At 47.6% G+C, this 15735-nt stretch overlaps 2 protein-coding genes across 5 annotated transcripts in view; both read left to right on the plus strand.

The window, feature by feature from the left end:
- Positions 1–11518, plus strand: part of KMT2A (lysine methyltransferase 2A) — a 78847-nt gene extending 67329 nt beyond the window's left edge. For all 4 annotated transcript variants that reach the window (XM_044257934.1, XM_044257935.1, XM_044257936.1 and 1 more), the window contains 6 exons: positions 218–292; positions 4469–4643; positions 4811–4918; positions 5350–5433; positions 5875–6004; positions 6512–11518. In XM_044257934.1, coding sequence (XP_044113869.1) covers positions 218–292; positions 4469–4643; positions 4811–4918; positions 5350–5433; positions 5875–6004; positions 6512–6787 — 848 coding nt within the window. In that variant the 3' untranslated portion in view covers positions 6788–11518. The remainder of the gene's footprint in view (positions 1–217; positions 293–4468; positions 4644–4810; positions 4919–5349; positions 5434–5874; positions 6005–6511) is intronic.
- A 606-nt stretch (positions 11519–12124) lies between these two features.
- TTC36 (tetratricopeptide repeat domain 36) lies at positions 12125–15534 on the plus strand. The gene is made up of 3 exons (XM_044260626.1): positions 12125–12344; positions 13469–13657; positions 15240–15534. Exons 1-3 carry the CDS (start codon positions 12230–12232, stop codon positions 15500–15502), a joined length of 567 nt encoding a protein of 188 aa, XP_044116561.1. The 5' UTR covers positions 12125–12229; the 3' UTR covers positions 15503–15534.
- The last annotated feature ends 201 nt before the right edge of the window (positions 15535–15735 follow it).

Below are 15735 nucleotides of genomic sequence, written 5' to 3' on the forward strand. Positions count from 1 at the left end.
CCAGGGCTCATTTTCAGAAGGTGGGACCCTCCTGTCTAAAACTGTTGGATAAGGCACCTTCTCAGCTGCTTTCTTATGCATGGAACTCATTGAAACTAAGAACACAAGTCAAAGCCATTTTAGCCGGGTGTTTTCACCCTGGAGCGATTCTGAGTTCAGTGCTTTTGCTTGTCGTTGGTGTTAGAGATATTTGATGGACTATTTTATTTCCTCACAGATGCCTGGAAGTCCCTGACAGATAAAGTCCAGGAAGCTCGGTCAAATGCCCGCCTAAAGCAGCTCTCATTTGCAGGTAATGGCCACAGAGGTCATGTTACCCCTGTCTCCGAGTAGTCTGGTAGCTTGTTGGTCTAAAGCTATAGAGTAGATTCTACAAAAGCATCAACCTTTTTTAGAAATAGTTTTTCACAACTTTATTGAGTTATAATTCTTATACACTTAACCCATTTCAAATATGCAGTTCAGTGGCTTTTAGTCTATTGACAGTTGTACAACCATCACTACTGTATAATCCAGAACATTTTCATCATATCTGCAAGAAACCCCACTCATTAGCAGTCGTGCCTCAGCCCCAGTGCCTGGCCACCATTACATTACTTTGTGTCTCTAGGGATTTATACAGAATCACACAACATAGGGCTTTTTGTGTCTGGATTCTTTTTTTTTTTTTAAAGATTTTTTATTTATTTATTTGAGAGAGAGAGACAGTGACAGAGAGCATGAGCGAGGAGAAGGTCAGAGAGCGAAGCAGACTCCCCATGGAGCTGGGAGCCTGATGTGGGACTCGATCCCGGGACTCCAGGATCACGCCCTGAGCCGAAGGCAGTCGTCCAACCAGCTGAGCCACCCAGGCGTCCCTTGTGTCTGGATTCTTTAGCGTAATGCTTTCAGGTTTCCTATCTGCTGTAATATTGCATTGGGACTTTATTTATTTATTTTTTCCTAAACAGATTAATTTTTTTTTTTTAAAGATTTTGTTTATTTATTTGACAGACAGAGATCACAAGTAGGCAGAGAGGCAGGCAGAGAGAGAGAGGGAAGCAGGCTCCCCACTGAGCAAAGAGCCTGATGCAGGGCTCGATCCCAGGATCTGGGGATCATGACTTGAGCATAAGGCAGAGACTTTAACCCACTGAGCCACCCAGGCGCCCCATCCTAACCATTTTTAACTGTACAGTTCAGTGGTGTTAAATGCATTTACGTTGCTGAGCAACCAACCATCCATCCATCCCATAACTCTTTTTTTCTCTTGTAAAACTGAAACTCAATATTCCCCATTTTCTCCAGCCCCTGGCAACCACCTTTATTCTTTCTGTCTCTGTGATTTTGATTACTTTCAGTACCTCATGCAAGTGGAATTATGTAAGTGGACTGGCTCATCTCACTTAGCATAATTTCCTCCAGGTTCATTCATGTTGTAGCATTTTGCAAAATTTCCTTCCTTTTTAAGGCTGAATAATGTCCCATTGTATTATAGGCCACAGTTTGTTTATTGATTGGTCCAGCAGTGGGTACCAGGGTTGCTTCCACATTTTAGCTATTGTGAATAATTCTCCTGTGTGAATGTGAGTGTGGATATCTCTTCAAGACCCTGCTTTCCATTTCTGGCAGGGCAGATACCCAGAAGTAGAATTGCTTGATCATGCAATAATTCCTTTTTTTTTTTTGGGTAAATAGTAATTCCATTTTTAGATTTTCGAGAACTGCCATACCGTTTCCCACGGTGGTTGCACCATGTCACATGGTGCAGTGCACCCCAGCAGTGCTAAGGGCTCCGATTTCTCCACATCCCCTGCCTTTTTGATAGAAGCTCTCCAAATGGGTGTGAGATGGTATCTCATTATAATTTTAATTTACATTTCCCTAATGATTTATGATGTTGAGTGTCTTTCCATGTGCTTACTCATCATTCATAGATCATTTTTGGAAAAATACCTGTTCAGGGCCTTTGCCTGTTTCTTAATCAGGCTTTGTTGTTGTTGTTATGGATGAGTTTCAGAAGTTCTCTATATATATTCTATATATATATATCTCTATATATATTCTGGATATTAATCAGAGAGATGAAAAGGACTGCCTTTTAACTTTGGATGTTTTTTTGTTTGTTTTTTGTTTTTTTAAAGATTGGTGAGGGAGATATTTAGGGGACAAGAAAGTATAATCTGGGGGTTTTTTTGGTTTTGTTTTGTTTTGTTTTTGAGATTTTATTTATTTGACAGAAAGAGAGTGCAAGGGACGCCTGGGTGGCTCAGTTGGTTGGACGACTGCCTTCGGCTCAGGGCGTGATCCTGGAGTCCTGGGATCGAGTCCCACATCGGGCTCCCAGCTCCATGGGGAGTCTGCTTCGCTCTCTGACCTTCTCCTCGCTCATGCTCTCTCTCACTGTCTCTCTCTCTCTCAAATAAATAAATAAAATCTTTAAAAAAAAAAAAAAAAAAAAGAAAGAGAGTGCAAGCAGGGGGAGAAGCAGACTCCCTACTGAGCGGAGATCCCAATGCAGGGCTCGATCCCAGGACCCTGGGATCATGACCTGAGCCAAAGGCAGATGCTTAACCGACTGAGCCACCCAGGCACCCTGAGAAAGGATAGTCGTACATGGCCTTTCCCAGTCATCACTTTGAACTGATTACTGATAATTGGTGTAAAGTCCAGCCACTAGAGTAAGCCATTGTCCTGAACTCCGTGTTCTCAGCCTCACCCTGAGGAGCCAGTCCTTTGTTTTTGCCAACAGGACAGAAATTTCTTTGATTTATCCATGTCCTTACTGCCCCGTGGAATAGTGGTAAGAAACCATGAGCTCTGGAGTTAGAAAAAATAGTACAAGCTATATTTCTGCCCTTTGTGATCAATATTACATTGACTGCAAGCTAATTGACTTCTCTGAGTCTCAGTCTCCTTATCTAAAAAGAAATATATAGGGGCACCTGGGTGGCTCAGTCATCAGGCGTCTGCCTTAAGCTCCCTGGATCCCAGGGTCCAGGGATAGAGCCTTGCATTGGGCTCCCTGCTTGGTGGGAAGCCTGCTTCACACTCTCCCACTCCTCCTGCTTGTTTTCCCTCTCTCGCTGTGTCTGTTTGTTAAATAAGTAAAAAAAAATTTTAAATAAATAAAAAGAAAAAGAAATATATAAATGTGACCTCCAGAATTTGTGCTGAGGATTAATTAAATAATAAACCTGTTGTGTCACCCTATAGTCAAATCAAAAAAAATTTTTTTAAATGAACCTGACGGGTGCGTAGGTGGCTCATTCAGTTAAACATCTGCCTTCAGGGGCACCTGGGTGGCTCAGTGGATTAAAGCCTCTGCCTTCGGCTCAGGTCATGGTCCCAGGGTCCTGGGATCAACCCCTGCATCGGGCTCCCTGCTCAGCAGAGAGTCTACTTCTCCTTCTTCCCTTCCCCCTTGCTCGTGTGCGCTCTCTCAAATAAGTAAAGTCTTGCCATATTCACTGAGCCAACCAGGCACCCCGAACATTGCTATTTCTAGTGTCAAAGTGGGCTGGCAGTTGTTGGGATGCCCCATCCCTTTAATGAAAGAAGCCAGTCATTTCAGAAAGCCTGTCATCATCTCTGCCAGCAACTTACATAAATGTATTTTTAGAAAATAAAAAAGAGGGATGCCTGGGTGGCTCAGTTGGTTAAGCGGCTGCCTTCAGCTCAGGTCAAGATCCCAGTGTCCTGGGATCGAGTCCCACATCAGGCGAGCAAGGAGCCTGCTTCTCCCCCTGCCTCTGCCTGCCACTCTGTCTGCCTGTGCTCACTCTCTCTCTCTCTCTGACAAATAAATAAATGAAATCTTTAAAAATAAATAAATAAATAAAAAGAAAATAGAAAAGAATTGGAAATGACCATTAATGGCATGAGACTGAGTAAAACACAGCATCTATCAAGTGAATTTTCCACACATTCACTGTAACAGCACAAAAGAGAGTTCTTTGCTGGGGGTTATTACTAACCATTCTTTTCAATTTTAGTGAGGTACCTATGTGAGTATGAAGTTACAGAGCCCAGATACCCCATTAACCTATAAATGAAAATGGGATCATGACTGGAGCTCCAGAGCCCAAGGTTCAAACCTTGCCACACCAGCTGTGCGACTTTGGGTGTGGTATTTAAATTCTCTGAGCCTCAGTTGACTGACCTGAAAACGAAGCTGGTAATTCTTGACTCACGTGGGCATTGGGACCATGAAATTAAATAATACGTATAGCCTGTCTGTGTACATACAGAACATAGAAAATAGTTCGGTGATGTGGCTGTTTTTCAGTCTACCATGAACATTTTCCATATTGATAGCCCTGTGTCCACGTCACCTTAATGGTTCACTGCCGCTGATTCTTGGCCACACAGTAATGTGGTTCCCCGTGAGCAGCCTCTGGCAGAGTTCTTCTCTCGCCCCGGCGTTTCTTTGTACCAGGCCGTTTCCTGTTGGCTGCACGGTGGCTACCCGGTGCCTTCTGTCCCACAGGTGTTAATGGTTTGAGGATGCTGGGGATTCTTCATGATGCGGTTGTGTTCCTGATTGAGCAGCTCTCTGGTGCCAAGCACTGTAGGAATTACAAATTCCGTTTCCACAAACCAGAGGAGGCCAACGAACCCCCACTGAACCCTCATGGCTCAGCCAGGGCTGAAGTTCACCTGAGGCAAGTTCCGTTCTCTTTCCTAAGCAGCTTTGGGTTCCCGATTTTATTGTCTGATGACGTAATCATTTTCCCCACGTCACCTTTGAGATTTCCAGGGTCAAAGCTGTCCTTTGCTGCTTCTGTTCAAAGCCTTTCTATTAAAGCGTGCTTCAATCTTTTGGCTCCAGGAAGTCAGCATTTGACATGTTTAACTTCTTGGCTTCCAAACACCGGCAGCCTCCTGAATACAACCCCAATGATGAGGAAGAGGAGGAGGTACAACTGAAGTCAGCTCGGTAAGTCTTGAGTGGAGGGGCTCGTTAGGAACCCTCTTTGCTTCCCTTTGCTCTAGCTGTTCAGGCCCCCATGCGGTTTCACTTGGATCACAATTTCCCGGGTCACATTTAAGAACACTGAACTGTGGTTTGTATTAAAGTAGCAATAGCTGGTTGGCAGAGGAGAGGAGAAATTCATATAACTATAACATGGAGATTTTATTTTCTTTAACTAAACTCTCTCAGCTTTGGACGTATCCCTACCACCGTAGTTACCACGGTCAGAAAAGACTGTGTATATTATAGGCCTCATTTTATAAGACATCTCTTATTATACTTGGCATCAAACAAAGGGAATACTATAGTCATATTCTCTAGAAACCTTTGATCTACGACTCAAAACTGATTATTTCCTGAAGAGAATTCATGAGTAATACACCTTGTCTCTTTAGGAGGGCAACTAGTATGGACCTGCCAATGCCCATGCGTTTCCGGCACTTAAAAAAGACTTCCAAGGAGGCAGTTGGTGTCTACAGGTATGGCTAAAATTTCAGAAAGAATCACGGAAATCTAATCGTTTTCCAAAACTAAAGTGGACCAAATCATGGAGTGACCTCCTTCATTCAGTAAGTGAGGTTTTTCTAGCTGCTATTAATGGAACCTGATGTCCTGGGATCCTGCCCCTCCTTGCGCTGAACAAGGAATTTAACATAGTAAACGTTAAAATGTTGCCACTTCTGGTGGGCTTCCGATTGGAGAAATCTTTCATTCTTAGCCATTTGTTAGAATAAGTAATATACTTATTCTATATACTATATTCTATATACTTATATATTTTTTTCCTTTGCTTTCCAAGAGTCTGTCCTTTCTGGGGAACTGATAGGGCAGGAGGTTTTATTCATTTCTTCATGTATTCACACAGTTTAACCTGATTTACAAAATCGATGGCTGATCTCTTTTCCATCTTTATGTTCTAGATCTCCCATCCACGGCCGGGGTCTTTTTTGTAAGAGAAACATCGATGCAGGTGAGATGGTGATTGAGTATGCTGGCAACGTCATCCGCTCCATCCAGACTGACAAGCGAGAGAAGTATTATGACAGCAAGGTGAGTCTCGCTTTCATTTTCCTGGTTCTGACAGTATTTGTACACAGGGGCCAGGAACTAAAAGTATGATCCCCACATCCCAAAAGAAATAGTATATTTTATGAATTTAAGCATACTTTTTTTCCCTTTCCCTTTTTTTAAATTTTTTTATAATGTTTCAACATCTTTAAAATTGTTGGGCCCACGAGCAGCTCAGCATCCACCCTAAGGATTAGTATGTAAGGATACTGCTCTTTGAGAGATTTGTCCGAGTGCATCCCAGGATCAGAAGCACCTAATGACGCAGTGTCTTAGGTTTGTCTTTCCTGTGGAGACCTTAAGAAACCTCTAGTCGCTGTAATGTAGGAATTTCCTAGGGAAGCATCTTGGAAGCTGAGAGAAGTCTGGACGTTTTACTGGAAGAAACTGTTTTCGTCAGCAGCTGTAGGCCCCCTCAGAGAAAGGCTGGGAGCTGTCGTCCGGCCTAAGCTGTGCCGAGTGACGAGGTCTCCCTCTCCCCCCGCGCAGGGCATCGGCTGCTACATGTTCCGCATCGACGACTCCGAGGTGGTGGACGCCACGATGCACGGAAACGCCGCGCGCTTCATCAACCACTCCTGCGAGCCCAACTGCTACTCGCGGGTCATCAACATCGACGGGCAAAAGCACATCGTCATCTTCGCCATGCGCAAGATCTACCGGGGGGAGGAGCTCACCTACGACTACAAGTTCCCCATCGAGGACGCCAGCAACAAGCTGCCCTGCAACTGCGGCGCCAAGAAGTGCCGGAAGTTCCTCAACTAGAGCCGCTTCCCTCCCCCGGGTCGTAGCGCTGGGACGGGGCGCCCAGAGCCGCACCGAGGGCCTGTGCCCACAGCTAGGAGATCCAGGATGGAGCGGGCGCCGCTGAGGGGCCTCCGTGACGGCTGCGCTCCCTTACGTCGTATTCGCATTACACATGTGATCCTAGTCCTGGAGAGAGAGATGGGGTCTCCAAGACAAGATCCGCACCCGGCTTTGTACCGGGGCCCCTCTGATTGTGTGCTGTTACAGAGTGGTAAATGGGGTCGCCAGCAGACTTGCCTGGAAGGCGCCTAGAGAGAGTTAGTCATGCGGGGAGACGGGGCCTGAGTGTCTCGTCCGAGAGAAGTTACCATCCGCGCCTTGGCCTTTCCCCAAGCACTATAGGCGAGGGGTCAGCTGGGGCCGTTGATTCAGAGTTGGTTGGACACCTGATAGTTTGCCAGCCGGGCCCAGGCTGTAGCCGTCTGTTGAACAGAGAAGGTCTGGTGATTCTCCCTACTATCCTCCCACTTGAGAGTTCACTTCTGGTTGGGAGACAGGATTCTTAGCACCTTTGGTGTCAAAAGGCTGTCTTGGGGTTGTGCCAATGAATCACCAAACATGGAGCCTGTGGGCTTTAAGTGGGAGTGTTGCCCCCATGAGCCTTATCTCAGCCAATTACCTTTCTTGACAATAGGAGCGGTGTCCCTCTCATTCCTCCCCCGCCCCCCTCCACTTTCTTTGTTCCCCGTTTCATCCCAGTGCTTTCCCGTTCTTTCTGGGTGGTAGAGGGGAGTGACTGCCTGCTCAAGGACACTCCCTGTCGGGCATCGTCTATGCCTGCGGAACAACCCCTGAGCCTGTAAGCACGCCCAGGGGGGAAGTGGACAGGAGCCATTGGCCATAACCAGACAGAATATGGAGTTTTCATTAAAGCTCCACGGAGAGTTTTTTAAAGAAATATATGTAGCATGATTTTTTTAGAGGAGGAGAAAGATTATTTAAATAGGATCTGAATCATGCAACAACCAGAATATCACAACCAGGATGACCCCTGGGTCCCAATCCCAGGACATGGTAACTTTATTTTCCCCTTGTTAAGACATAAGAAGACTTCATTTTTAAATGGTCGGTGTCCAGTTGACGGCAGAACACTAATCAGATTTCAAGGCCCAAAACTTGGGGACTAGACCACCTTGTATCGAGGGACCTCTGCCACCTGCGCAAAATCCATAGGTTAAGTAAATTAAATGACACTACTGCCCTGATTACTCCTTAGGATGTGGTCAAAACAGCATCAAATGTTTCTTCTCTTCCTTTCCCCAAGACGGTGTCCTGAACCTGTTAAATTAAGTCATTGGATTTTACTCTGTTCTGTTTACAGTTTACTATTTAAGGTTTTATAAATGTAAATATATTTTGTATATTTTTCTATGAGAAGCACTTCATAGGGAGAAGCACTTACGACGAGGCTATTTTTTAAACCGCGGTATTATCCTAATTTAAAAGAAGATCGGTTTTTAATAATTTTTTATTTTCATAGGATGAAGTTAGAGAAAAATATTCAGCTGTACACACAAAGTCTGGTTTTTCCTGCCCAACTTCCCCCTGGAAGGTGTACTTTTGTTGTTTAATGTGTAGCTTGTTTGTGCCCTGTTGACATAAACGTGTCCTGGGTTTGCTCTTTGACAATAAATGGACAAGGAAGGTCACCCTACTCCGCTGGGCCACTCCCCTCCTTCCCATGTTGAAGCTCCTCAGAAGGCTGTGGTGTGGTCATATCCTGGCACAGCAGTGTCCCCTCTCCGTCCCTGCCCTCTTTCCCTCCCTTCTGGGACTAGCTCGGAGCGGCGAGAGCTGTATACTCCATTTCCCTCATCTTGCCCTACTTCCGAGATAGCAACCAAGTTGAATGGCACCCTGACATTTTCCTCACCATCTGCCTCATCGGTCACCTCGTCCCCTTGCCCTCTGCCCACCAAGTCCTCATATCTGCAAAGAACCCACGGATCCCCCCGTGCCCTCTCGTGGGGCAGCCCGTTGAAACTGAAGCACAGTCTGACCACTCACGATAACGCAGATTCTTCTCTGCCTCTGTCGGCCACTGGGTTTCAGAGCAGTGCAGTCCAGTAGAGGGCAGGGCGCCCTTTTCTCCCACAAGAAGCCCATTCCTATGGAAGTCTAGCAAAGCAATACGACTCAGCCCTGCGCTCTCTGCCCCAGGACTCATGGCTCTGCTGTGCCTTCCACCCTGGGCTTCCTGTTCTTCCGTGACCTTAAGAACTGTGTCTGGTGGCTTTGCTGGAACATTGTCACTGTTTTTGCTGTCATGCAGGGAGCCCAGCACTGTGGCCAGGATGGCAGAGACTTCCTTGTCATCATGGAGAAGTGCCAGCAGGGGACTGGGGAAAAACACTCTACCCAGACCTCGACTCCCTTCCTCCTTTGCCCGTGAACAAGATACAGTGGCCCTACGGGTTCCACTAGTGTCTGGTTTCCTTTATTATTGCACTGTGTGAGGTTTTTTTGTAAATCCTTTTATTCCTTTTTTTTTTTTTTTTTTTTTTAAGAAAAAAACCTTAAGCTGCATTTGTTACTGAAATGATTAATGCACTGATGGGTCATGAATTCACCTTGAGAAAGACCCAAAGGCCAGTCGGGGTGGGGGAAACTCAGCTAAATAGACCTAGTTACTGCCCTGCTAGGCCATGCTGTACTGTGAGCCCCCTCCTCATTCTCTTTCTACCAATCCCGAACCCTGAGGCCAGGGGAGGGACCCACATCTCTCCTTCTCTTGCCAGCTGCAGATGGTTTGCCTTGCCTTTTCACTCCCTGTCAACCATAGAAATGAGTAATTCCTCTTCTAGCTCAGCCTTGAGTCCATTGCCAAAATTCAGCATACCTGCCAGCAACTTGGGAAATAAGCTAAGGTTTCCCTACCAGAGGGAAAGAAGGCAAAACAAAAACAAACCGGCATATCTGTCTCCAAAACACCTGAGTTTGTTTTGAAAGTGACCAAGGGAATCTCCGCACATAAGTGCAGACCGAGGAACTGTGGTGGGTCATTCCCAGGAATCCCCCAAGGGGCATCCCGAATCCCTAAGGAGTCCCAGCTGCAAGCCTGGTCAGTTCTCCGGGAGCGAGCCAGCTCCTGGAGAGCTTTGCTGCTAGAACCTGTTGTGGCCGCATTTCCTGGTGGCCAGTGACAACTGTGTAGCCAGAACAGCTGCATGGCGCTGACCCTACGGCCGGAACTTGGTCCCTTGGCTCCCTCTGTTACCGTCCACACCTCCAGCACAGCCCCTCCGGTTTTTAGACCAATCACCAGAATTAAGGGGGAAGCCCTGGCAGCTATACTCTAGAAGTTTTCAACCAGACTCCTTTGCCGGGATACAGTCCGCCACCCCGCTTGCCTCTGTCAGCCCCCCCGGCCAATGCAGTGAGCACCATGCAGTTCCCTTGATTTAAAACATACAACATTAAGGAAAAAAACAAAAAACAAAAAAAAAATTAAAAAAAGCCAAAAAAAAACAAAAAAATATCTTTTAATGAATGTATCTTTCTAAAGGACTGACATTCAATCAAATATCTGAAAATACTAAAGGTCAAAACCTTATCAGATGTTAACTCTTAAGTTTGATTTGGGATTTTTTTTTTTTTAACTAGAAATCAAGTTTGGGTGTTTCTTTTTTTGTTGTTTTTTTCTTCTTCTTTTTAAAGGAAAAGCGGGTCATTGCAAAGGGCTGGGTGTAATTTTATGTTTCATTTCCTTCATTTTAAAGCAATACAAGGTTATTGAGCAGATGGTTTTGTGCCGAATCGTGAATACCAGTCAAGTCTCACACTCTGAAAACTTGCAACTTTTTTGTTTTGGTTTTCAAATAAATATAAATATGATATATATAGGAACTAATATAGTAATGCACCATGTAACAAAGCCTAGTTCAGTCCATGGCTTTTAATTCTCTTAACACTATAGATAAGGATTGTGTTACAGTTGCTAGTCGTGGCAGGAAAACATCAGTCTGGCGCTCCTCGAATCCTCCGAAGTTGGGGGGGACCCAAACCGCAAGGGACGGTGACGCGGTCCGTTCCCAGGGTCAGAGAGGAACGCGGAAGTGGTGTCACCCGGATTTTTTCTGCCCGTGAATGTTGCCAGTCAGTACCTGTACTCCTTGTTTCTCTATTTTTGGTTATGAATGTTGGGGTTACCACCTGCATTTAGGGGAAAATTGTGTTCTGTGCTTTCCTGGTATCTTGTTCTGAGGTACTCTAGTTCTGTCTTTCAACCAAGAAAATAGACTTGTGGTGTTTCTTTTATTGAACTTTTAACAGTCTCTTTAGTAAATACAGGTAGTTGAATAATTGTTTCAAAAGCTCAACAGATGACAAGCTTCTTTTCTAGAAATAAGACATTTCTTGACAACTTTATCATGTATAACAGATCTTTTGGTTTTTTTTCCTTGTGTTCTTCCAAGCTTCTGGTTAGAGAAAAAGAGAAAAAAAAAAAAAAGGAAAAAAATGTGTCTAAAGTCCATCAGTGTTAACTCCCTGTGACAGGGATGAAGGAAAATACTTTAATAGTTCAAAAAATAATAATGCTGAAAGCTCTCTACGAAAGACTGAATGTAAAAGTAAAAAGTGTACATAGTTGTAAAAAAAAAAGGAGTTTTTAAACATGTTTATTTTCTATGCACTTTTTTTTATTTAAGTGATAGTTTAATTAATAAACATGTCAAGTTTATTGCTGCACACCATCAAGCTTTCTTTTGGCTTTGGGTGGGGTGGAGAAAGGGGTAGGCGGGGTGGGGAGCAGCAGCCAGTGGCCTGTGGCCTGATTGCCCAGCACTAGCCACCGCCCTCTCTTTGAAGGTGGAATCATTAAACCACTCGGCCTCGCCTCCCTGGCCCACCCCACACTGACTTTGCCTCACCTGCCCGGCCCACCCCACAATGACTCTCCCACCAGGGTCTTCTTCCCCTGCTCATCACTGGTTTGTGTTCAAGACCTAATTAATCCTGAATATGAGGAAGGGGTCAGGAGGACAAGCAGCTTCACCTCCCACATATTCCCCCTTTTATTATCCTGTGGGCCATCAAGAGGCCTCCCTGACTGATTTCGTCTAGGAATATGTTAAAGGGAGAACCTGAACACCACCCTCTCTGCTTCACTCCACCTTGAGGCAGAAATTGGATTCATTTACTCTGTTCCATCAGTAGGGTGGGGGTGGGAAGGCAGTTGAGGACTATTCGTGAATATTCTGCCAAGTGAGGGTTGCTAACCCTGAGCCAAATGAGGTTGGGTTTGCACTACAGCCAAGGAATGGAAGACACTCCTCACAGGGGATGGACCTCAAACAGAACCTCTGCCCTCCAGATAACTGGCCACCAGGCTCAGCCCCAACCCCTTCTTCCTCCCTCCTCTAGCCTGATTCACCTTCTGGGATTTGGGAGTTGAGCACCATGGGGACTCCAAATGACCAGGCAGTGTTGCAGGCCATCTTCAACCCTGACACCCCATTTGGAGACCTTACTGGGTTGGACGTGGGAGATGAGGTGGAGGAGGAAGTAGATGAAGGTGAGTTAGACCTTGGACTACAGCACTCCACACTGGCTGGCCTCAGGGGGGTGGCAGAGGATGGTGGTCCCACAAGGCCCCCCTTGTTCCATAACCCCTGGACGGTGATTGAGGCTGGAGTGCGAAAGGGCTGCTGACCCGTAGTGCACTGGTGGAGGCTTGGCAAGAGTTCCTCTACCAGAAGAAGTAAGTCGTGGTTTGTCTTGTCCTTCAGCCCTCATATCTGAGCTTAACCTCACCATTTAACTCCCCCCATAATCCAAGCTCAACTGGGCTGGGGGAGAGGGTGGAGGGATGCTCAACTCACATCTTTGTCTTAACAGGGCATTTCACTCCACACAGAATGGAAGGGCAGGGGTGGCTCGGTTGAATGGTCCCGACCTAAGTATGAAGAGCCTAAGCAAACCCAGCCCAGATCTAATCCCTCCACAGAGTGAATCCACTCCCCCACTCCCCGGCCCTTCCTTCAGTCTCTAATGGGGCCTTATATCCCCACCAGGAATTTTTGTTTTTGTTTTTGTTTTAAGTAGGCTCCATGCCCAACATGGGGCTTGAACTCATGACCCTGAGATCAAGAGTTACATGCTCTACCGCCTGAGCCAGTCAGGTGCCCTCCCCCCACCCCCATCAGGAATGACCCTTGTGTCTAAAGGAGGGAAGCCTAGGTCTTACAGAAACTTCAGTCTGAAAAGCTGAGGGATATGTCGGACATGATTTTCCTGACCCAAGTATGTCTTGGTGGTCTTCCTGTTGGAGGCAGTATAGTAGAACAAAATGGGGCCAGGTTAAGGAGCCAGGGAGACCTGGGTTCAAATCCAAGCTGTGCATTTAGGAGCTGTGTGATCTTGAGTAAGTCATTTAACCATGGGCTGAGTTTGGGCTTCATTCTCTTGGCAAGGAGCCGACCAAAGTCCCTTTCCCAGGTTCCTTTAAAACTTAGTGCTACCTCTCAGCCTTGGTGACCTCAGCTCCCTCTGCCCACAACACTGTGTCCGACTCCTGCTGGGACTGACATCCCAGCCCTGTTGGCTCCAGCTCGGGCCTCAGCTTTCTAAAGCCCAGAGCGTTTTGGCTTCTTGCTCTCCACCACCTACCTGTCCCTCCTGCCTCCCTCCCCCACCCAGATGGAGTTTTCCCAAGAGCACAGTTGGAGCAGTCCAAGGCCCTGGAGCTGCAGGGGGTGATGGCTGCCGAGGCTGGCGACCTCAGCACAGCCCTGGAGAGGTTTGGCCAAGCCATCAGCCTGCTGCCAGAGAGGGCCTCTGCCTACAACAACCGGGCCCAGGCCCGCCGCCTCCAAGGAGATGTGGCAGGTGAGAGGAGTTGGCCCGGGGCTTCTGCAGGGGTCCCTCCAGTCCACAGACCAGAGCAGAAGTCCTTGTGGGGCTGGGGAATCCCTAAACTGTTCCGGAACCTATATTCTTACTTATAAGAGACACCTTATGGGCCCTGCTAATCTCTTGGGGCAATTGTGAAAGTCAGAAGAGATTGAATTCCATTTGTTTATTTAACAAACATTTAATGAGAGTTTACTATTGTAAGCAGTGGACAAGGCACTTGAGAACAAGGATACAAGACAGACTGCTTAGACCAAGCACTACGTGCAAGGCATCCAGCACTTTCCACATGAGCTATAGTAACTCAGTTGATTCTCACTACCACCCCAAAAGGTGTGTGCTGTTGTAACCTCCATTTTACAAAGAAAGTGGACCAGAGGGACGCCTGGGTGGCTCAGTTGGTTGGGCAGCTGCCTTCGGCTCAGGTCATGATCCCAGCATCCTGGGATCAGGTCCCGCATCGGGCTCCTTGCTCTGCGGGGAGCCTGCTTCTCCCTCTGCCTCTGCCTGCCACTCTGTCTGCCTGTGCTTGCTCTCTCGCCCTCTCTCTCTGATACATAAATAAATAAAATCTAAAAAAAAAAAAAAAGAAAGAAAGATACTGGAGCAGAGCTGGGATTTGAACTCCGGAGGGCAGGGCTCGAGTCTGTGCTCTGACTGCCCTGTGATACCACTTCTCAGGAAGCTCACAGTCCAGGGCCGTGGGACAGATACATAATTCTAATTATGTGTCTAATAAGTTGAGAGGGTTCAGCATGGTATCTACCCCTGAGGGGTGCGTTTTATTTTATTTTTAATTTTTTAAAGATTTTATTTATTTATCTGACAGAGAGAGACAGCGAGGGAGGGAACACAAGCAGGGGGAGAGGGAGAGGGAGAAGCAATCCTCTCACCGAGCAGGGAGCCTGTTGTCAGACTCAATCCCAGGACTCTGAGATCATGACCTGAGCCGGAGGCAGATGCTTAACGACTGACTGAGTCATCCAGGCGCCCCATATTTTTCATTTTTTTTTTTAATTTTTCATTTTCTTAAAAGATTTTATTTATTTATTTGACAGAGATCATAAGTAGGCAGAAGGCCAGGCAGAGAGAGGGGGAAGCAGACTCCTCGCTGAGCAGAGAGTCCGATGTGGGGCTCAATTCCAGGACCCTGAGATCATGACCTGAACCAAAGGCAGAGGCTTTAACCCACTGAGCCACCCAGGCGCCCTTCCAGCTTGAACATTTTTAAAGCACAGGGTAGATGCTCAATAGTGTACTAGTGGAATACACTGCCTGCTACTGTGGGACCATGGGCCAGATTCAAGAACCAGTGACAATTCAGAACCGTCCCAGCACCCGTCGTGTTTTGGTGTATTGGGTGGTGAAAGGCAGTAGGGACTTTAGTCCCAGCTCTGCCACTATAGACAGCCTGTCCAGCCCAGGGCGAGTCTTGCCACCTTCTGCAATCTGCATCGGTGCGATGGGAGCAAGGAAACTGAGGAGCAAGAGCCGGCGGGCTGGAGGTGGCCGAGCCCCGGGGCCGCCGTTCTGACTCTCCCGCCCGTCTGTCTCGCAGGCGCCCTGGAGGACCTGGAACGCGCCGTGACGCTGAGCGGCGGCCGGGGCCGCGCCGCACGCCAGGGCTTCGTGCAGCGCGGGCTCCTGGCGCGGCTGCAGGGCCGGGACGACGACGCCCGCAGGGACTTCGAGCGGGCGGCGCGGCTGGGCAGCAAGTTCGCGCGGCGCCAGCTAGTGCTGCTCAACCCCTACGCCGCGCTGTGCAACCGCATGCTGGCCGACATGATGAGGCAGCTGCGCGGGCCCTGCAACGGCCGCTGAGCTGCACCAATAAAGCTACTTGCTCTTCCCGACTCTCGCTGGTGTCTGCGTCCAGCCGCCGGCCCCCCAGCCGCAGGGCACTCGGTGGTCAGCCGCGGTCCGGACAGGGGGCGATCGCGGGGGCGGGAGTGGGGCGGTGCCTGTGGGGGCGGGGCTGGCCTGCCGGGCTCGGGCGTTGATTGGCTCCGCCTGGCACCGCCCGGTCCCGCGGCGGACCGCTGCGCCCAGCAGAC

Source organism: Neovison vison, chromosome 7, assembly GCF_020171115.1.
Source record: "Neovison vison isolate M4711 chromosome 7, ASM_NN_V1, whole genome shotgun sequence".
Taxonomy (NCBI): domain Eukaryota; kingdom Metazoa; phylum Chordata; class Mammalia; order Carnivora; family Mustelidae; genus Neogale; species Neogale vison.